The 24307-nt window shown below is 32.3% G+C and overlaps 1 protein-coding gene across 1 annotated transcript in view; it reads left to right on the plus strand.

Moving 5' to 3' along the window:
* Msh4 (mutS homolog 4) overlaps positions 1–24307 on the plus strand; it is a 77686-nt gene that overhangs the window by 38129 nt on the left and 15250 nt on the right. Inside the window, exons 8-16 of the mRNA XM_026410022.2 lie at positions 4117–4191; positions 5935–5999; positions 7292–7461; positions 9738–9874; positions 10788–10891; positions 12269–12393; positions 14117–14317; positions 21932–22050; positions 23356–23484. Of these exons, the coding sequence (XP_026265807.2) occupies positions 4117–4191; positions 5935–5999; positions 7292–7461; positions 9738–9874; positions 10788–10891; positions 12269–12393; positions 14117–14317; positions 21932–22050; positions 23356–23484 (1125 nt within the window). The remainder of the gene's footprint in view (positions 1–4116; positions 4192–5934; positions 6000–7291; positions 7462–9737; positions 9875–10787; positions 10892–12268; positions 12394–14116; positions 14318–21931; positions 22051–23355; positions 23485–24307) is intronic.

Consider the following 24307-nt stretch of genomic DNA (forward strand, 5'->3'; position numbering starts at 1 on the left):
GAGATCACACAATATTGTTAGGTCAGAGAGAAAGGACTTTAGTATCACAGCAGTAGTAATAACTAGAATATCATCATTTTCTTGCACTGGTTCCCAAAGGTCTATTTCTCACAGGATGATATGAAGAGGGCCTGGCAACACCTGCTCATTCAGTGTGTTGCAAGAGAGAATCACTGAGCTTAAGGAACTAGAATCTTTTATAAGGGACAGGAAGTATACCTTCCTGCCATTCTGAAGGGGGATAATATATTTATCTTCCAAAATTGTAGGTAAACCTCTTCTTTGCTCTAGGACACTATATCTTTTTTGGATGTTTATCCTTGGAAATATTGTCTAAAAAAAAAAAAAGGCAGGGGCTGGGGATGTGGCTCAAGCGGTAGCGCGCTCGCCTAGCATGCGTGCGGCCCGGGTTCGATCCTCAGCAGCACCACATACCAACAAAAAGATGTTGTGTCTGCCAAGAAATAAGAAAATAAATAAATGTTAAAATTCTCTCTCTCTCTCTGTCCCTCTGTCTCTAAAAAAAAAAAAAAAAAAAAAAAGGCAGGCAGTGCCACTCAAAAGATATGTGGAAATGCAAAAGACCAGTGGAGAATTGTCTCCTTATTCTTCATGGAGAGACTGTCCCTGTGGTCTCTGAAGAAGCAAACTGTGAAGAGAATCTGTGTGAGTTTTATATTGCTGTGTAATAAAGAACTGCAACATAACACCTACTTACTATTCAATAGTTTTTGTGGGTCAAGATTCTCTGCACATCTTAGCCTAGTCCTCTTCTAGGGTCTCACAAGTTGCAGTCCCAGTGTGTCTATTTTTAGTTTTTACTTTATATTTTTATCATCAAGAGTCAGTTGGAGCCCTACAATTTTTCCTGGTTCTATCAAGACTATTTTCTGTGCCAATCTTTGTTTTCAGTGTTTATGTGAACTAATGTTTGAATTGCTCTTTGCTTTTGAAACATCAATGATAATTTGTTGACCCTACTCCTGTTCATGTAAGTCAACAAGAAGCCCAATACTTACAACTACTTCTTATTTTGGACTATATAGCTCTGTCCCAAAAAGCTCAACTTCAACTTTGCTGTCTTTATTTCCACCCCTATCCATTCCATGATATTTCCATTTTCCTCTCTGGTTACTCAAGTTCAGTTATTACCAAATCTCCTTTATATTCTTTAACTTCTTCCTCAAACTGAAAATTACAGGTTGGTGACTCTTGTTTTGCAGACATCTTAGTGACAGTGGTTTTCCTTTGCATATTCCTCTTACTAGGGAGTTTAAAGCTGGTGTTCTAGTTCCTTATTGGTACTCAGATTATTATTCTCCATACTTTCTAAAATTCACTAGCTTTGACTCTCATATATTCACAGAGCCCTCAAGGCTACCCAATAGTCATTCTGTCTTTTTCTTGACTCTTCATATGAGCTCAGAAACCATTTCAGTTCATCTCTCTCCTTCCTTTAACCTTCAGCACCTCTTCAGCAGTGACTAACTACCATATGTTTAGTCAAATTTGTGGAGCAGGTGCTATTGGCATATCATCCACATCTTGACATTCACTTTTGTGCAAGGGAAGTTGCTTGCTGGAAGCAGATGTGATTACCTGAGAACTTTCCCTCACCACAGAAAAGGCCCTAGTGTATCAGGGAGTTGATGCCCCTGGCAATAGCTTTTTAACCAATACTGAATAGGAATTGGTGAACGAATACACCCTTTTCCTTATCTCTGGAGTAGATCCTGAAACTTGCCATAAAGCATCCCTCATAAATCTCCAGCAGGACTGAGCTGCATTGGTAACCTGATCATTAATGCATTCTACACTGCTATCATTCCTTTCCTTGTCTTACTCCCCCTGCATTGTCTATTCTTGCTGGAATTACTTTTCAAATAAATTATCTGCCTTCAAATTCTAGTTTCTCAAAGTTGACTGTTGGCAAACCAATCCTGGCTTAGTAGTGAATAGAAGTGCTTAATTTAAATGTCTGGATACATCAGTGTTTTTTCTTTATAGTTTATGCTTGCTGTGTCCTACTTAAGAAATATTTACCTATTCCAATATCATGATTTTACCCATTGTTATGGTTTGTATGTGAAGTGTCCCCCAAAAGCTTACATGTGACATAATGCAGAAGGGTTCAGAGGAGAAATGAAAGGGTCATGAAAGCCTTAACCCAATCAGTGAATTAATCACCTGATGGGATTATTGGAGTGGTAATTGAAGGCAGGTGAGGTGTGGCTGGAGGAGATAGGGCATTGGGGGTATGGCTTTGGAGTATATATTTGTATCTGGCAAGTGGAGTCTGCCATCTGATCATCATGTGAGCTGCATACCTCCACGATACTCTTACGCCATGATGTTTAGCCTCACCTCGAGCCCTGAGGAATGTAGCCTGCTGTCTATGGATTGAGATCTCTGAAACTGTGAGCCCTCAAGTAAACTTTTCTCCTCTACATTGTCAGTCCTTAGTCACAACAGTGAAAAAAAAGTTAACTAAAACACCCATGGATTTTTATTTATGGAGGTGACTAAATAGCAACATGGAGAAGTTAATGACACTGAAAGAGTTTTATTATTTATAATTCCCAAGAGGAGAGGGCAGGTTCACACTAGGAAGTACCAGGTCTGTTAGAGATGGGAAGAGCAAAGGAAAAGCATAGGAAAGTCCTTTATTACTATAGTACCAGGAAGTTGTTAGTTAGGTAGGAATGTTTTCTGTTTGGCAGAAAGCAAAACTCAGATGTTAAGGTTTGTGATTATAGGGTTTATAATATGATTTTTTGTACCTACAAAAGCCAGACCACAGGGAAGATGTACACAACTTTAGCTGTTAGCTTTACCAAGTGATTAATGGATGCCAAATTATCAATTACAAAGTTCTATAAAACTTAGAATACCCAAAGTCATATATATATTCTTTTGTTATAGTCCAGATGTTTTATTGTTTTACTTTTTACATTTAGATTTACAGTGCATTGGAATTAATTTTTATATTGGTGGGGTGAAGAAAGGTCCATGTTTCTTTCTTCCCATATAGATTCAGAATTGTATTATCATCATTTATGGAAAAGATTGTCTTTTTCCTATTCTTCTGCAGTTAGCCTTTACCATAAATCAAGTACCAATATATGCTTGGGTCTGTGTCTAGACTTTTTATTCTGTTTCTTTGGCCTCTCTGTTTCTTAATTTATTATAAGTTTATATTCAGTGCGTTAATCCTTCCACCTTGATCTTCTTCAGGGGAAGGTTGGCTATTTTTGGAATTATTTACATTTGGTGATAGGAAAAATAGTTGTCTTCTTTGTGGTGAATTTTATTTAGAATTAATTATCCTGTTACTTTCAGAGATTCTTCATAAGATAGTATGAACTGCTTTTTGGTCTGATGACTTCATTATGGTATCTTCTAAATTGGGCCAGATGGTCATAGAAGGGCTCAGATATTGTGCAGTGAAGATATAGGCCAAAAGGAAACAGCTCAATGTCAAGTACATTGTGTTATAACTGGGATATCCTAAAACTCTGTTTCTATCAATATTGATAAATTAGTCCATGCACAACAACATCCTCATTTTCCTAGGTCGGTACTACTACTCATTTGTAAAGACTGTAATTTCATTCACAGAAACTTTATTTACAAAATTTAGAATGTTGATATTATTGTATTTTGGAAAATTATAACTAATTTGGACCACTAGAATTATGAAAATGATTTTATTTGTCTAAACAGGAATATGTGGTGGGAATTTGTGTTGTTCTATACCTATCTGGGAGGTTCAGATTCAGTTTCAAAATACCATCTATCCACATATATTCTTGGTGCTTTTTAAAAATTAACCTTAGTCTCTTGGTGCCACTCAGGTTTAAACTATATCTACTTTTGTTATTACAATTTAAGTTTAGCTCAGGTGTTGAAATAGAAATGAAAATTAGGCACAATGAAGTAAACTCCTCCCATTGTCAATTTCCAGGAGACTAGTCTGCTTGGCTTATTATGGTATGTCAGTAACTTCTAATTATTTTCTAGACTGGCATCCTGAATAGACTGCTAAAATATTCAAGAGAAAAACCCATTCTTGCATTAAATATTTATGGTTCCACATTTAGATTTTTATCTTAACAGGTTAATGCAGCTGAATCAAAAATAACAAATTTAATATATCTAAAGCATACCTTGGAACTTGTGGAACCTTTAAAGGTAATTTATGTGTGTGTATATGTGTGTATGTGTATATATATATAATCAGTTATACATGACAGTAAAAAGCTCCTCATTTACATATGTGTATATTAATTGTATAACATGTTAGGCATTTATTTTTTCAACTTTGTGTTTAGGAAAAAATTTAAACTTAGAGAAATTACATGATTGTTTAACAAATTTGCATATCTTTTCTTAATACAAACAGCACATGCACACTCACACACATGTGTTTATTAATAACTTTCACTGAACCATTTGAAAGTAAGTTGAAGGGCTGGGGATGTGGCTCAAGCGGTAGCGCGCTCGCCTGGCATGCCTGTGGCCCGGGTTCGATCCTCAGCACCACATACCAACAAAGATGTTGTGTCCGCCGAGAACTAAAAAATAAATATAAAAAAAAAAAGAAAGTAAGTTGAAGTACCTAAATACTAGCTTGTGTATCTTCTACACAAAAGGATGTTCTCTTAAATAATGACAATATAATTATCAAACTCAGAATATTTAATGTTGATATAATACTATTATACAGTGTATACCCCATATTTACATTTTATCAAATTTTTAACCATATTTTTTATAGAATTTTTTTCTTGGTACAAGATCCAGTCTACCACCATACATTATATTTAATGTTTTAAACTAATTTAAACAGGAAAAAAGTTTTTTAGCCTTTCCATTCATGGTATGATTATTTTGGAAAAATGAGAGACCAATGAGATAGAAAACTTCTTAAATAGCTAGTATCAGTACAAATTGTACCTACTTTTTAGGAAACATTCGTAACATATATCTTTTGATCTTGCAATACTATGCCTACAAATCTGTTTGAAAAAAATTAACAAATGTTGACCAAGATTTACATCCAATGATGGTCAACATTATTTGTATTAGTGTGAAATTATACGTGGAATAATACTCAAATAATTAACTATTTGTTTCCCACAGGGTGGAATATAAATTATTAAATTTTTTGGAATGAAAAAAATCTCTAATACTTATATGTAGTATTAACTGTGGGGAGAAGGAACATACAATGGTGTATAAGTTTTGATTTCTGATAGGAAATATATTGTAATATTTAGAGTATCTTTAGAAGAGATATAATTATGAGTGATTTAATTTTCCTTTATGTTTCTATGAACTTTCTAGTTTTTATCAGTATGTATATATTATTTTTCTTTTCTGAAGCAAAAGAAAAATGTTTTTGCCATTGCCTTATATCAAACTAAAATAGATAAAGATCAGGTTAAGGAGGTATTCTCCTCATTTCTGTTTATTCAATTAGTGACCACTCATAATTTTCATTAAGCAAAACAAAATTCCTACTTTTGCCACTTAATAATAGAGAAATTGTTTTATTTACAAACATACCAAGCACTTTTCTAGTTTAATGTATTTATAATCCAAATTTTGTAATTATATGTTGAGAACTCTAAATGTACAACAGAGCTATATGACTACCTACCACTATATGTTGTTAAATCTTAACAATTAGGAGATAAGAAAAATAGAAGTCATGAAGGTGAAACAATGGATGACACTCATTAACTATGTGCTCTTTTTGGAAGGAAAAATCTGTCCTCACCTACATACCTAAAATATTTTTGGGGTGCATGAAAATGAGAAAGCAAGAAAGCACTTGGTAAACTATAAAGTATTAAACAAATATAAAATGCTGTATTTGAATAATGTCATAATTTGTTATCTTTAACTATTCTTTATTTTACTCTTTAATAGATTACTCTGAAGAACTGTAACACACCTTTATTAAGAGCTTACTATGGTTCCTTGGAAGACAAGAGGTTTTTGTCATTCAACTGTTAATAAAATATAAGATTATTCTTTTCTTCCTGATCATAACTTATTTTAAAGATTCCAATTGTAGTTGATAGAATAGTTACTTGAGTTTTGGTTAACAGAAACTTTAAACTATTCATTAAAATTCTAGCTATATATTTCATATTATGAGTATAAAAAATAGGGTAACAACACATTATTTATGCATCTGGCAGGTAGAATTGTATGAGAGATTAAAATCCATGGGTGATTTTTTTTTGGGGGGGGGAGGGGGGGGAGGAAGGAATACCAGGTATTGAACTCAGGTGCACTCTACCACTGAGCCACATCTCCAGCCCTATTTTGTATTTTATTTAGAGACAGGGTCTCACTGAGTTGCTTAGCACCTAGCTTTTGCTGTGGTTAGCTTTGAACTCACCATACTCCTGCCTCAGCCTCCTAAGCCTCTGGGATTATAGGCATGTGCCACTGTGCCTGGCCTATGGATGATTTTAATACTTCCCTTTTTAGTCATTCTCTATGGAAAGACTTAAAAATATAGAAATATATTCCTTTTCTTTATTAAATAAAAAAAGGCCTAATGCAAATAGAAATAATAGATATGAGTATGGAAAAAGATCTAAGTACAGTTTGATTTGAATATTGTTAAATTATTAGCAATAGCATTTTAATTCATGACCAAAAAAGATACTTAAAAATATTTTATTTATTCAAGTTTTATACACAGTGTGATGCCACAAACTGAAGTTAATAATAAAACCAGCTTAATTGCAAATAAAATACAGAGCAGAATAAAGGAAAATGTTAGGAAAATAGGTGTTACCAAGCTTCTCCACTCCACTAGATAACTGATAGTTATGAGGCTTCAGTTACACTGCCTCACAATATATGTTTAGTCTTCCTTATGAGGGCAGGGAACACATGTTATCTTTCTTTGAATCCTTGTACCTAGTACAGCTCTTGCTACATTGTGTAAGTATTTATTGAGTGAATGAGCATGAAGACAGAATTTTTATGACAGTTCTTTAGGAATATGTTTTGTACTCACAGGCACAGTCACTATGTATAATTTGGGAGATCTATATATTAGCAGATCTTAGAATTGTTCTTGGTGGCCTCACACTATTCTAGTTTTGACTGATGAAAAAATTTAGAATTTATTGAATCATAACTGTAACTTATGGAAAATAATTGTTGCATAACTATTTGAAAATAGCTTTCAATAAGTTTACTATTATTATGATCAAATTATACAAAAGCTGATTTATTACTTGTAATTTTTTAACCTTAACATTAGGTTTGAAATCATACTTGAAAAGATTAAAACAGTAATTAATGGTGATGCAAGATACATGAAAGGATGCTTGAATATGAGGACTCAGAAGTGCTATGCAGTGAGGTCTCACATAAATGAATTTCTTGACATAGCCAGAAGAACATATACAGAGATAGTAGATGACATAGCAGGTAATTTATTTCAGACTTTTTTTTTTAATTTTAAGGAATAAAACACACTTTTTAGGACATGCTGGAGTTTTTGCTGGTGATAACTAGTTATACATATTTTAAATTTATTTTTTATTTCAAAACAGATGATGTTAACATTTTACTGTATAAGGAACCCTTTTTAAAAAAGGACATGAAATTATTATATCTTTTTTCTGAACTTAAATATAGTTACTCTCATACAATATTGTATATAAGTTATAAGAAAAATGTAGGCTATTAATGCTAAAAATTTCAGCAGCAGAAACATCATTTTTTTTCAAGAGGAGGTGATTATTAAGTCAGTCCAGTAACCTTTTAACAAATATTTATTGATCTAATAATACCTTTGATACTGATCTGGGCACAAGGAATACATAGTGATCAAGATTAAGTCCCTGTCCTCACAGAGCTTATGTGGAGGCAGACAATAAAGTAAAAAACACACATACATAAATATGTATACATTATATATGTATATAAGTACTGGTGGATTTAAACCCTAAACATCATAACTTCACAAGACTATTAGGTGTATAAAGGAAAATGCAGCATTTGAGAGGAGTCAGAATAAATAGAGGATCTTCCCATAGATGATGGACATTTGTTGGTAGTTCGAATAGCCTAGGGAGAAATTCTAACCACTGGCAGTGGTATAAGCTGAAGCACAGAGGTTCAAGGAAATCCTCAAGGAATGAATGAGCAAAGGTGATAGGATGGAATAAGACATTCCCTCACAGTACTAGTCAAAGATAAATCCTAAATGTAGACTGGGAACCAGAATTTAGTCTTTGAGAGTTAGGAGTTTAAATGTTTTCCCCAAAGAGAATGAAGTACTGAGATGGTTTTGCCTTGTGAAATAAAATTTATTAAAAAATATATTTAGTAAAGTTGAGTAAAATGGAGTCAGGGAAACCAGTTTAAATTATTGCATGTTAATAATATTAATATTAATATTTAGGATGATAACAATGAATCTGAGTCAAGAAAAATACCGAGGTTAAAAGAAAATTTTATATAAGTTAATTATTAAGTAAATATGGCCTTGGTAAAGGGAAATGTGGCCATTAGTGCTTAATGAAATTTCTAATGTAAGAATGATGGTCCCATTGAGAAAAGCAGGAAAGTCAGGAGGAGTGATTGTTTTGAGCAATGTTCAAACAATGTTCAAGATTAATGGTCATAAAATAAAATATAAATTTAAAACTCTGTATTAGTATGAAGTTGATAGGAGGTTTAGATTTTTAGGGAATTTTGATGAATTAATTATTTCTTTAAAAAGAATATTTTGTGTTATAAAATATATTTTATAGAGGGACCTTCTTAATGATTGCAATAATTTATGTGATTGTTATCTTTTATTAAAAATTAGAATGGGGGCTGGGGCTGTATGTAGCTCAGTGGTAAAGCACTTGCTTTGCATGTGTGAGGCACTGGGTTCAATTTTCAGCACCACATATAAATAAATAAATAAATTTATTTATTCTGTCTGTCACAACAACAAAAAAGATGGCAAATGGATATCGTTAAATAAAATAATGCTAAGTGAAGTTAGGTAATCCCCAAAAAAACAAATGAGGAATGTTTTCTCTGATATAAGGGGAGTGACTCAAAGTGGGGTAGGGAGTGAGAGCATGGGAGGAAGATTATTTCAAGATAGGGAAGAGGGGTGGGAGGGAAAGGGAGGGGGAAGGGGATTAGCAAGGATGGTGGAATGTGGTGGTCATCATTATAAGAAATACATGAATGAAGATTTGAATTTGGTGTCAACATACCTTATATACAAACATAGATATGAAAAAATTGTGGTGAATATGTGTATTTAGAATTGTAATGCAAAAAAAAGAGTACATGTGTAATGACATAATTTGGCGTAAACATACTTTATATACAGTGTTATGAAAAATTGTGCTGTATATGGGTAATAATTAGTGTAATGCATCCAAAAAAAAAAAAAGAAAACATCTAGACTAAAGAACATATCCATCACTCCAAAATTACCATTTCTTTGTGGTGAGAACATTAAAAAATCTATTCTTTTAGCAATTTTGAAACACACAATGTATTATTGTGAACTATGGTCACCAGTAGAAATTATTCTTGTCTATTACTCATTTTCAACTACAATAAAATAAAACTGGAAAAAAATGTTTAAAAACTATTTATGGAAAAATATCTTGTGACTTTTTAAACAAAAAGCAACTCTCTTATTAAAATTCTTCCACTTTATTTTTGTTTTTCTTGTTTCTGGCCATTAGGAATGATAACGCAGCTTGCAGAAAAATATAGTCTGCCTTTAAGGACAAGTTTTAGCTCTGCTCGAGGATTTTTCATTCAGATGACTACGGATTGTACAGTGTTACCCACTGATCAACTTCCTTCAGAATTTATTAAGGTTCATTCAAGAGTGGTTAGGAAATTATTGTTCCTGATTTTATAGTACATTTACATATATTCCAGCACTCCTTAAGTTTACATGCCAATCTTCTGAATACTTTGTATATTGCTTCTTTTATTTTCCTCCCACTGTGTAAGAGTTATACTAGACTCAGAGTGATTTAGAAGCTTTTTTTTAGGAGAAAAATCAGTTTTGAGAGCTTGATGTGAGAAGAAAGGAAAACAAAGAGACTACCTAAAATAGAAAATGTTCCTCTATACATATTTTCCTATTTTGAAAAATCCTGAAGTAAAGAAATCTGCTTAAACTTTAAAACTTAACATCTACAAACCTTTGGACCATGGAAATCTTTTTTTTCTGCATGCTTATTAACTTTTCTTTCTCTGCTTCCAAGGAGGACCTTTTGACAAAAACAAACTCTTTAACTTTTAAATTTATTTGTATATTACCCACATACATACACATGCATGTACTCTGGGGTGTGTGTGTATAAGCAAACTGTGTTTCCAAGAAGTGAGGAAAGGATGAAGTAATAAGTGGGTTAAAGTCAGCAATGTGATTAGATTTTGAGTGAGGTTCAATTATGGGATAAGGGATAAGACAGGAGTCACACATGGCATGAATATCACTGATATCTGTCATGTGTGTCAGTTGGTAATAAAATGTAGTGTTTTAACATTTACACAGACTATTTAAAACCTGTCAAAATGGTCATGTTGGATAGAGCAGGTTAAAATAGACTGCTTTATCTTTTGAAGTTGTCTTCCTTTTATTTTTCCCAAACATTACTTAGAACTTTTTTTGTGATATCATTTCTCAAAAATTAAAGTGACTAACTTATATTTAAGTTGTATAAGTCCATTTTGTTTCATATGCATGTTCATATATCCTGTTTTTAAATTATTAACAGATTTCTAAAGTGAAAAATTCTTACAGTTTTACATCAGCAGATTTAATTAAAATGAATGAAAGATGCCAAGAGTCTTTGCGAGAAATCTATCATATGACTTATATGTAAGAGCATTTAAAGTATTTGAATTTTGAAATAAATTGGTTTAAAGAACTATGATAAATTTTATTAATTGACTTTTTGTCTGATTATAGACAATTATAAAATTATGAATGTTAGGAAAGAAAGTCTGTCATTATGGTGAGGGCCACTGAGCCTCACAGAAGCTTCAGGGCAGATCTAATTACACAAAAAATGCTATTATAACATTATAACCAATACTTCTGTATTGTACTTTCCACCATAAGTAGAGGAGGTTAGCATAGCATGGGCTTATCTTGAATTTCTTTTACTTTATTTTTTTCCTATGGTCCATAAGCCCTCAGTTTCTCATATCCTGACATTTCTATAGCAATATCGCAATGGTACCAGTTCTTTTGTTGTTCATGAAACAATAGCTACACTGTTAGAAGAAATAGAAAAGGGAAATTGCATGGAAATGGAAGGAGACCCTCATTGTTATACAAAATTACATATAAGAGGTTGTGAGGGGAATGGGATAACAAACATGGAGGGAAATGAATTACAATAGATGGGGTAGAGAGAGAAGATGGGAGGGGAGGGGAGGGGGGATAGTAGAGGATAGGAAAGGTAGCAGAATACAACAGTCACTAATATGGCAGTTTGTAAAAATGTGTACGTGTAACCGAGGTGATTCTGCAATCTGTATTTGGGGTAAAAATGGGAGTTCATAACCCACTTGATTCTAATGTATGAAATATGATATGCCAAAAGCTTTGTAATGTTGTGAACAACCAATAATAATAATAAAAAAGAAGAAATAGAAAATTTAGAATTGGTGTTCTGAGATAATAGAGTATGTTGGGATTTATAAACAGTTTCAAGACATGGACCACAGACATTATAAAATATAATAAGCTTTGGGTACATATTTATCTTGTAAGGGAAAAACTTTTATATTATATCAAAATACTGACACATAAATTCTTAAATGATTATGTTATTTGGATGTTGCATGTGTAAGAGAGAATGAAAGAAAAATATATAATAGATTTTGTGTTCAATCTAATGTGTGCAAAAACAGAATTATTAACAGATGGGATTAAAGTATTGTTAGGGCTTGATTTGACCTATATATGATGTTTTTATTAATAAAAGATTATTTTCTTAATAGAAACATCACTTTAAAAATGTAGTGTTAATACACCAAAAGATAGATTCTTTGTCATTAAGTAGATGTGACCTTAAGCAATCATTTCATTTCCTCATCTCTAAAATGAACAATAGGTTTGTGTAGTTGTGGTGTACACTTCACTATGAATATTACTCTACCTTAGGCAATAAATTTAGTAGTATTTGATAATTGTATTGTATGTGCTTTTTAAAAATAATTACGTTTCTTCCCCAACATGTACTTTCAGGATAGTGTGCAAACTGCTTAGTGAGATTTATGAATATATTCATTGCTTATATAAACTTTCTGACACTGTGTCAATGCTGGATATGCTACTCTCTTTTGCTCATGCCTGCACTCTTTCTGACTATGGTAAGTTACTTTCTTTGAAATAAGAATGTGGCATACTGAGATTTGTATTCCATTTAAATAATTGTGTTTAACATGAATAATTGTATTTAACATTACATGTTTTACATGAAATATAGATTCTTGCCTATGTCTTAGACTAGGACACAAAATAAAGTTGCCCCTAAAATTAATTTTAAAATCAAAAAAATTATTCACTCAGAAAATGGGAAATCAAAAAGAAAAAAACTGCAAGATATTTTAAAGGCTTACCAAATAAGACACTACAGAGACATTTCCTTGGTGAAAATGGCAATGATTGAAACGTATGAAGTTCAGATCTGAATACTCATTAGAAGCAGTGTGACAAATGCTAATAGAAATGAATCTCCAAAGTGAGCGTTTTTGTTCTTTAGATGTGAGCATATCATGAATACTAATGTTAAGTAATTTTCTAATGTTGAGTGAATACTTCACTCAAGATAGCCCTTTGAAATTTCTTATCCAACTTATTAGTAATAACCATACTCTAGCATGAGGATTTACAGAACCAGTATGTGATGGTTATGGTTCAATAATTGTGGACTTAGGCTGGGGTTGTGGCTCAGTGGTAGAGTGCTTGCCTAGCATGTGTGAGGCACTGGGTTTGAGTTTCAGCACTGCATGTAAATAAATAAATAAAGATTCATCAACAACTAATGAAAATATTTAAAAAAAATAATTGTGGACTTAATAACATTAAAACATTAAAATTTCTAATTAAAATCAATGCTAACATTTCAAAATTATGATGTTAAGTTGTTTTATGGGAAGAATCATAAAGTTTTTCATATTTCTCATGGAAATATTACTTTTGCTTTGGTATTTTATAGACTGAAACTTATTAATCTTTTATGTCTTTTGGGATCAAAACCTTACCTTAGGGTTTGGCCATCCTGACAATAGGGTTTTTTTTGTAACTCTTAAAGGATTTAATATTGTTCTATTTTGGTTTGAGAGGGATAATAATAATATTAATAATGAATAAATAATGAATTTTTGAAAATCCCTTAAAATTTTAAAATTAATCTCTGTTTTATAATGCATGCTTTCAAGTTTATGCATGCATTTCACCTAGAGATTATACAGCATTTTAGTTTTTACTCATACTTCCACCTTCTTCATCCTCCTTCCACCTTCAACTGGTTTCCATAGAGATCTGATCTTTATTTGTTTTTATGAAGTAACAAAACTTTTGTGTTATATTTTATTTGTGCTCTTAAATTTCTTTTTAGACAAATTTCTCCAGAGGCTAGGACAGAAAATTCTTTTTTCATTTGCTTTTATTCTATAATCATACCTTATTTCAAGTGCTAAGGATTCAAAATAATATTAAAGGTTGAAATAATGTTTAAGGTACAGTAAGTAAATATGCAATTCTGTAGTAATCACTTGTTATTTTAACAATATCACCAATGGATACCTTATTCTTTTTAATCTATACAATTTAATCTGAAAATTGAATGATCTGGAACCCAAGACAGTGACAAAGAACTAAATTGCAGAGTTCTCTGAAAGCGAATTAAAATGATTAGATATATCCATTGTAATTTAGAGGGATTTAGTTAGGGATTTGTGATAAAATAATATCAATATTAATGTCCCAAGTTGGCCCTGGTAAAATCACTAAGTTATGCACAGTAATACATATCACAAACTCTATATATAAATATACTAATCTTTAAAAACGTTATATTTTTCTCTTCAGTACGTCCAGAGTTCACTGACACTTTAGCAATCAAACAGGGATGGCATCCGATTCTTGAGAAAATATCTGTGGAGAAACCTGTTGCCAACAATACTTATATAACAGAAGGGAGTAATTTTTTAATCATAACTGGACCAAACATGAGTGGGAAATCCACATATTTAAAACAGATTGCTCTTTGTCAGATTATGGCCCAGATTGGTAAGTTATGCTTTTACTTTAGTGTTACCAATTATATTCCCTTTTGAAAATGTTTTGTGCCTAGATTTTAGCTCCACGTGCCTAATTAACTCAAGAAAAGTTTTGAGTAGATTCTCCTACCTAAAAGTATGGTAGTGAGGGTGGGGTTGTGACTCAGTTGTAGACTTCTTGCCTAGCATGTATGAGGCACTGGGTTCGATCCCTGGCACCACATACAATAAACAAATAAAATAAAGGTATTGTGTCTATAAAAAAAAGTATAGTAGTGCACCTATTATGTAGATCATAACTTTAACTCTTGGTATTCATTAAAATTCATTCGATTTGGATTGTATAGTGGAATATTCCATTTTGGAATATTACAAAATTAGAAACTTGCTTACTCCATTAATATTGTATCAATTATCATTGAATTATATAAGAATTTCAGGATCAAAAACACTTTTGTGAGAAAAAATGAAATGAGTAGGATAAGCTTTTGCCTTGAATAACCCATGTGAGTTTTTCCCAAAGTTATAATATTTCAGATAAAGAAATTTATCCTTTAATTAGAGGGTACCAATAGCAATTGGATGTTAGGCATACATATATGAACACACAACACTGTCACATATTCTTGCTGTCCAAACAAATACTATCTCTGAAAAATGAGTGTCCTTGAGGAATATATGGATCAGGGATGAAATTTTTGGCCCTAATGCAGGAATTGTCAAGCAGGCATGGTTTTGGTTCACTTTCCCCCAAGCCTACAAATTTGGTTTTGGTTCCAGATCCCTAACCCCCAAAACTAGGAATTTGGCAATGTCTGAAAATATTTTTTGATTGTTAACTGGTGGGAGTATAGAGTCCAGCAATGCTGCTAATATTCTATAATACAGGGCTCCCCTCTTTCTCCTTCCCTCCTTCACCAACACATAAGAAAAATATATTGATCCTGAGATGTTAGTAGCATGATGGGTGAGAAACCCTGGTCTAATGTAAAGGATTGCAAGGAACACAGCAATGGTAATATTGTTGATACAGAGAAAATTTACTCTTAGTTCTGGGAAAGAAAATCAGAGATTAACAAATAAAGGAAATTAAATATTTTATTTAGAGTTTTCCTGAAATTAAAAATACATCTTAACTAACTGATTTATATGTGACATAATCAACTACTTGAGTATTTATGAGGAGCTTTGTCTTTTAAAAAGGCTGTCCAATTATTGAACAGCCCTAATTGTTAAAGTATTCATTATACTAAATTCTAACTTTCTATAACTTGTATTTATTAGTCATAATTCTTTTATTTATCACAGAAAAATCTAGTCTTTCTGATATTAGTTCTTTAAATATTTAAAGATAATTATTTTCTGTTGTTGCCCATCTTAAACCTCTGAAATACCTCAAACTATATATAGTGTCTGTATAGTCTGAATAAAAGAAAGCTCTGGGACTTGAAAAGCTTGATAGTAAGAGCACAGACTTGGCAGGTAGATCCATTTATCCAGTTACTAGTTGTGTAATCTTAAGTAAATTCCTTAAATTCTCAAGTCTTAGTTTTCCTATCTGAAAATGAAGATTATAATATTAGGTACATACTTCTAAGAATCATTATTAGAACTGAACTAATATATACAAAATACTGTGAAGGGGAGGGTATGAGAAACAAAATGGACTTCCCAGACAGAGGTAAAAGCATTTTTCTAAAGCACAGTAGAAAAAAAAAATAGTATGATGTGCTCAAGGATTTACAAATAGTCCTGAGGTTTGTAGTTCTGTTGAGCAGAGTGACTGAATGGCAGGATATAACGCTGGAGAAATGGACAGGAATTAAATCATGAAGTGTCTAGATCCTTACTGGAGGAGACTGAACTTTATCCAGCTATCTTTAGGGAGCTATTTAGCAAGAGAATGGCATGATCTGATTTAACTTAGATAGATCACTCTTACTGGTTATAGACAAGAACCAGACCAGAAGCAAAATATCAGCTAGACAGCTTTTGTAATAATATAGATAAGCAATTTTAAGAATTTTGGGGGTGGAGGTTAGGAGAAAGGATAAAATACAAGCATGCCAATTAATAGCATATTCTATATTCTCTTTTTGGTACTTTTAACATTTATTTTTTCATTTAATTCTTCTGAAAACCCTATAGGAAATTTATATTTAAGAGATTAATAATTTATTCTCTCTGAGGGAAGGGCCCATGTCTGTGTTACTCACCCCAACACATAATAGCTTTTAATAATTATTTGCTAAATTTCTACATAACAAGGAAGATCAGGGCCAAAGATTTGCCCAATATCTCCCCATATCAGTTCTTTGCCTTAGTCTACCCAAATGGCCCTAATAGCTAATTCTGTTTCTCTGTACCTTCCATGTATTATCCTAATATATGTATTATTTATCTATTGCTTATAAAAATATAATGAGTATTATTATTAACTCCATGTTATAGATGAGTAAATCAAAGAATTGGGAAGTAATTTATCAAATATCACATAATTCCTATGAGGCAGATGTATATGTAGCTTGCAGATGTATTTTAACTATAGATTCAAACTCAGACAGCATGACCCTAGACTCTTAGCTCTAAATGGATAAAATGTCCCATCTTCTAGACTATTAAGAAAGAAGCAGTTAATTTCCAGTATCTTGAGAAAATAGAGGTTGTTTTTGTTTTGAGTCAGACAAATCTGATTGAAATTCTGCCTTCATCAATTCTTTATTTTCAGAAAACATTTATCATGAGATTATGATGTGTTAGAAGCTGCTCTAGGTTTATAGTAGCTGCTTTTAAGAAGATTAAAAATAGATTAATATGAAAGAGCTACATCTTACTAGCTTTGTAATTCTGAGGCTCCATGTTTTCAGTGGTGAAATGAGAAAAATTAGAACCTACTTCAGTGGATTATCTTGAGAATTGGAGAAAATAATTATAAAATGTCTAGCATGTGAAAAGTAGGTGCAATCATTATAATTGCCATCACTACTTTTAGTTTTATTATGCAATCATTATAATTGCCATCACTACTTTTAGTTTTATTAATAAAACTAAAAGTAGTGATGGCAATTATAATGATACCCCGATAATCTTGTTCTTCTGATCTAGGCTCCGTCCTTTATCCTTATCTTTGTTTTAAATGGCTATTTCTTTGCTCCCATTATTTCACTATTTTATCTATAAAGAATTTTATATGTGTAATACTTTCCCCACTCAACTATTGTATATTTATATTCTTATGATGTTAGAATGTCTTTTATATCCCATACTATGTAGAAAGATGGGCGCATCCTATCTGTAAATGAAGATTATAATATTATGTACATACTGTTAGATACATACTAATTAGATTGACTTGTTTTCAAAACATAAATGTTTTATATTAATTAGCATATTCATTTCTCAGATAAAAACAGTCTTGTGGATTAAAATTCACCTTTTTCATTTCTGATCCTGTCTGTTTCTGTATATTTATGATAATGTTTTCTAATATACCTTTCTATAGTTATTTTATCAACTTGAACTTTATAAACATTTCCTTCAAATTCTCATATTTTGAATGTGATTATCATTTAAGTATATTACTTAAAAATTACTCCATTTGAAATAATATTTGTATTATTAGAACGTCCAAATAACTTTGTACAACTATTTCCATTTTATATGTGAGGAAGATGATACTCAAGAGAGTTCAGTGCTGTTCAAGATTATGAAATAAATAATAGGACTGGGCTGTGTTTCTAACTCTATATCCATTGCTCTTTCCACCACATAATTCTAGTAAATGAGCCAAGAAGTATAAAATGTTGTTGGTACTTTGAGATGAAGTGTGAGCTCATTTATTTGTTGGTTTTTTCTTTTTTTGAGGAATGACCACCAGGCGATGAATTTTCCTCTTAAAACTGCTTTCATTGTGTCCCATAGATTCCGATATGTTGTGTCTGTATTTTCATTTATCTCTAAGAATTTTTTGATTTCTTCCTTTATGTCTTCTGTAACCCATTGATCATTCAGTAACATATTGTTCATTTTCCATGTGATGCAGGATTTTTCCTTCCTTCTTTTATCATTGATTTCCAGTTTCATTCCATTATGATCAGATAAAATGCATGGTATTATCTCCACCCCTTTATATTTACTGAGGGTTGCCCTATGGCATAATATATGGTCTATTTTTGAGAAGGATCCATGTGCTGCTGAGAAAAAAGTATATCCATTTGATGATGGTTGATATATTCTATATATGTCAGTTAAAAGGAAGAGCAAAACAACAGCAAATGTAGCAGAAGGCAAGAAATAATTAAAATCAGAGCAGAAATCAATGAAATTGAAACAAAAGAAACTATTGAAAAAATTAACAAAACTAAAAGTTGGTTCTTCGAAAAAATAAATAAGATCGACAGACCTTTAGCCATGCTAACGAAGAGAAGAAGAGAGAAAACTCAAATTACTAACATACGGGATGAAAAAGGCAATATCACAACAGATGCTACAGAAATACAGAAGACAATTAGAAATTATTTTGAAAACCTATATTCCAATAAAATAGAAGATAGTGAAGACATCGATAAATTTCTTAAGTCATATGATTTGCCCAGACTGAGTCAGGAGGATACACACAATTTGAACAGACCAATATCAATGGATGAAATTGAAGAAGCCATCAAAAGACTACCAACCAAGAAAAGCCCAGGACCAGATGGGTATACAGCGGAGTTTTACAAAACCTTTAAAGAAGAATTAATACCAATACTTTTCAAGTTATTTCAGGAAATAGAAAAAGAGGGAGCTCTTCCAAATTCATTCTATGAGGCCAACATCACCCTGATTCCGAAACCAGACAAAGACACCTCAAAGAAAGAAAACTACAGACCAATATCTCTAATGAACCTAGATGCAAAAATCCTCAATAAAATTCTGGCAAATCGAATACAAAAACACATCAAAAAAATTGTGCACCATGATCAAGTAGGATTCATCCCTGGGATGCAAGGATGGTTCAATATACGTAAATCAATAAATATTATTCACCACATCAATAGACTTAAAGATAAGAACCATATGATCGTCTCGATAGACGCAGAGAAAGCATTCGACAAAGTACAGCACCCCTTTATGTTCAAAACATTAGAAAAACTAGGGATAACAGGAACTTACCTTGACATTGTAAAAGCTATCTATGCTAAGCCTCAGGCTAGCATCATTCTGAATGGACAAAAGTTAAAGGCATTCCCTCTAAAATCTGGAACAAGACAGGGATGCCCTCTATCACCACTTCTATTCAATATAGTTCTCGAAACACTGGCCAGAGCAATTAGACAGACAAAGGAAATTAAAGGCATAACAATAGGAAAAGAAGAACTTAAATTATCACTATTTGCAGATGACATGATTCTATACCTAGAAGACCCAAAAGGATCTACAAAGAAACTATTAGAACTAATAAATGAATTCAGCAAAGTGGCAGGATATAAAATCAACACGCACAAATCAAAGGCATTTCTGTATATCAGCGACAAAACTTCTGAAACGGAAATGAGGAAAAACACTCCATTCACAATATCCTCAAAAAAAATAAAATACTTGGGAATCAACCTAACAAAAGAGGTGAAAGATTTATACAATGAAAACTACAGAACCCTAAAGAGAGAAGTAGAAGAAGACCTTAGAAGATGGAAAAATATACCCTGTTCATGGATAGGCCGAACTAACATTATCAAAATGGCGATATTACCAAAAGTTCTCTATAGGTTTAATGCAATGCCAATCAAAATCCCAAAGGCATTTCTTGAAGAAATAGATAAAGCAATCATGAAATTCATATGGAAAAATAAAAGACCCAGAATAGCAAAAGCAATTCTAAGCAGGAAGTGTGAATCAGGCGGTATAGGGATACCAGATTTCAAACTATATTACAGAGCAATAGTGACCAAAACAGCATGGTACTGGTACCAAAACAGGCGGGTGGACCAATGGTATAGAATAGAGGACACAGAGACTAATCCACAAAGTTACAACTATCTTATATTTGATAAAGGGGCTAAAAGCATGCAATGGAGGAAGGATAGCATCTTCAACAAATGGTGTTGGGAAAACTGGAAATCCATATGCAACAAAATGAAACTGAATCCCTTTCTCTCGCCATGCACAAAAGTTAACTCAAAATGGATCAAGGAGCTTGATATCAAATCAGAGACTCTTTGCCTGATAGAAGAAAAAGTTGGCTATGATTTACATATTGTGGGGTCGGGCTCCAAATTCCTTAATAGGACACCCATAGCACAAGAGTTAATAACAAGAATCAACAAATGGGACTTACTTAAACTAAAAAGTTTTTTCTCAGCAAGAGAAACAATAAGAGAGGTAAGTAGGGAGCCTACATCCTGGGAACAAATTTTTACTCCTCACACTTCAGATAGAACCCTAATATCCAGAGTATACAAAGAACTCAAAAAATTAGACATTAAGATAGCAAATAACCCAATCAACAAATGGGCCAAGGACCTGAACAGACACTTCTCAGAGGAGGATATACAATCAATCAACAAGTACATGAAAAAATGCTCACCATCTCTAGCAGTCAGAGAAATGCAAATCAAAACCACCCTAAGATACCATCTCACTCCAGTAAGATTGGCAGCCACTATGAAGTCAAACAACAACAAGTGCTGGCGAGGATGTGGAGAAAAGGGTACTCTTGTACATTGCTGGTGGGACTGCAAATTGGTGCGGCCAATTTGGAAAGCAGTTTGGAGATTCCTGGGAAAGCTGGGAATGGAACCACCATTTCACCCCGCTATTGCCCTTCTCGGGCTATTCCCTGAAGACCTTAAAAGAGCATGCTACAGGGATGCTGCCACATCGATGTTCATAGCAGCACAATTCACAATAGCTAGACTGTGGAACCAACCCAGATGCCCTTCAATAGATGAATGGATAAAAAAAATGTGGCATCTATACACAATGGAGTACTATGCAGCAATAAAAAATGACAAAATCATAGAATTTGCAGGGAAATGGATGGCACTAGAGCAGATTATGCTTAGTGAAGCTAGTCAATCCCTAAAAAACAAATACCAAATGTCTTCTTTGATATAATGAGAGCAACTATGAACAGAGCAGGGAGGAAGAGCAGGAAGAAAAGATTAACATTAAACAGAGACATGAGATGGGAGGGAAAGGGAGAGAAAAGGGAAATTGCATGGAAATGAAGGGAGACCCTCATTGCTATACAATATTACATATAAGAGGTTGTGAGGGGAATGGGAAAATTAACAAGGAGAGAAATGAATTACAATAGATGGGGTAGAGAGAGAAGATGGGAGGGGAGGGGAGGGGGGATAGTAGGGGATAGGAAAAGTAGCAGAATACAACAATTACTAATTGGGCATTATGTAAAATTGTGGATGTGTAACTGACGTGATTCTGCAATCTGCATTTGGGGTAAAATTGGGAGTTCATAACCCACTTCAATCTAATGTATGAAATATGATATGTCATGAGCTTTGTAATGTTGTGAACAACCAATAAAAAAATAATAATAAAAAAATGTTGTTGGTACTTATATAATTTTTTATAAAAAATTTTATAAAAGCATTTTAGTTTACTTTGATCTTATATTTTATAGGATCTTATGTTCCAGCAGAATATTCTTCCTTTAGAATTGCTGAACAGATTTTTACAAGGATCAGTACTGATGATGATATTGAAACAAATTCATCAACATTTATGAAGGAAATGAAAGAGGTATTCAAACAAAACATTTCTTGTGTTAAATATATTACATTTTCCCATTAATGGTCAATTATGCTAGAAAGTAATCTTGAAGTAAAACTTGCAAAGTGCTTATACTCCTTTCTGAGAGCCAGAGGGCAGTCAAAGACAGCTTCCTAATTTTTGTTTTAGGAAGAAATAGAAGTGAATATTTTATTGAAAAATATAGTTTAAAAGAAAATCTTGTTATTGAATGAAAAAATATGCTTACATGTTTTTATATGGAATGTATAAAAGACTTTTCAAAAAACAATATTTAGTATCATTCTGTATAATATCTATTATTCCTCTTAGGCTTGATTTTAAAATAAAAGGTAACTGTTAGAAGGATTTTTAAATCACCCTCACATTTGCCCTTATAGAATTTTCTTTTGCTGTATAAAATATGTAGCCTTCCCTATTTCCAAACCTATTTCAAGTAGGCTTGACAGCTAAACATAGCTCTTGAAATATCTATATTAGGTAGGAATTATTGGATCACTATAATTGGATAATTTTCTGTAAATAGATAGTGAATAAAGTTATCATTTGTCCCACAATTTATATAATTACTTAGTATATATTGAATGTCTTTGGAGGAGTATAGCAATATACCAGGTGCTTGAGGTGTTTCTTTAAATCATCCTAGCCTTAAAAAGCTTAGTCTCATTGAAAGAAATAATGTTCATAAAACTTATATTGTGTCATAATATAATATAGGTGGAATTCTATCTTCAGTGAAAGAAGATAATATTCTTTGGGGTAAGAAGCACTTCTGACAATTTAAGTCTTAAGTCTTTATTGATCAGGAATTCCATTTTTTTCTTAAACGAAGAATTAAGAATTGGGCACTTTTTTCCTAAATTTTTCTTTCCATCTTTATTGAATACAGAGTGATGGTAAAATAAATTTGTTAGATGATTTTAAGTACTTTATGACAGTGGTTAGTCATTTGTAGAGAAGAAAATGACTATCATGATGTTTTATTTGAACACTTAATTCACTGCTTTGTTTTATTTCACTATCTCTAAAGACATCAATATTTTAATTAATGATTATTTACTCTGTTGTCTCATACATATGCATATGTCTATCTCTTTATATATCAGCTATTCAATTGAAATTGTTAGTCATGAGATCTTGAGAAAGAAAAGCAATATGTTATTTTCTACTCAGCAGGATTTCTATATTAAAATACATTTCAGATGAACTAATAAAGAGATTGGGTTTCGTTCCATTTTTCTATGATAGTGACAGCTGTTTGGCTACAATGAATAATATTAAAATTATATTTTTCAGATAACATATATTCTACATAATGCTAATGACAAATCACTCATAATAATTGATGAACTTGGCAGAGGTACTAATACAGAAGAAGGTATTGGTATTTGTTATGCTGTTTGTGAATATCTGCTGAGCTTAAAGGTATACTTCTCTATTTAATGTAAATGTATTAATTTTGAGTCATTTTTGATATATTTATGATTGGATGTCACAGGCACCTCAAATAGCTTTGCAAACAACTTTGGGGTTGAAAATGTATATCATAGCATTTTATATTTTTGTTGCTTTATTTCTGATGGAAATGGGAATAATTAGTATGATAGCTGTAATATAAACAAGGAGAAAGTAAATACAAACAATGTAAAAGATGGTTGGCTTTAATCAATTTGAATAGAAAAATATGAAGACATTTTAATAATTATTTCCACATGTAATTATATTGTTTATGATGTCACAACATGAAGTAAACACTATCCATCTGAGGTCACTTGCAAAACTCTATTGACCTACTCATCTAAAATCTAATTCCTTTACAGAAAAGAGTTTGTAACAAATCAGCTATGTCAAACAGTGTCTTTTTTTTTTTAACTTCAGATACATTTTATTATAATCTTAATACAGTCTACATAAATTTCAACTTGTGGGCTGGGGATGTGGCTCAAGCGGTAGCTCGCTCGCCTGGCATGTGTGTGGCCCGGGTTCGATTCTCAGCACCACATACAAACAAAGATGTTGTGTCTGCCGATAACTAAAAAATAAATATTAAAAAATTCTCTCTCTCTCTCCCTCTCTCTCTCTCTCAAAAAAAATAAATAAATTTCAACTTGTATTTATTTGGGTTCAGTTATAACATAGCATAATGAAAATCAAAGCACTGGTTGTCTGAAATAAAGCAGGCAATCACCATTCAATAAACACACTTGATTTATTTTGTATAAAAGGGTTAAGTTTACAACTAAACTTT

This window comes from Urocitellus parryii, chromosome 11, assembly GCF_045843805.1.
Source record: "Urocitellus parryii isolate mUroPar1 chromosome 11, mUroPar1.hap1, whole genome shotgun sequence".
Taxonomy (NCBI): domain Eukaryota; kingdom Metazoa; phylum Chordata; class Mammalia; order Rodentia; family Sciuridae; genus Urocitellus; species Urocitellus parryii.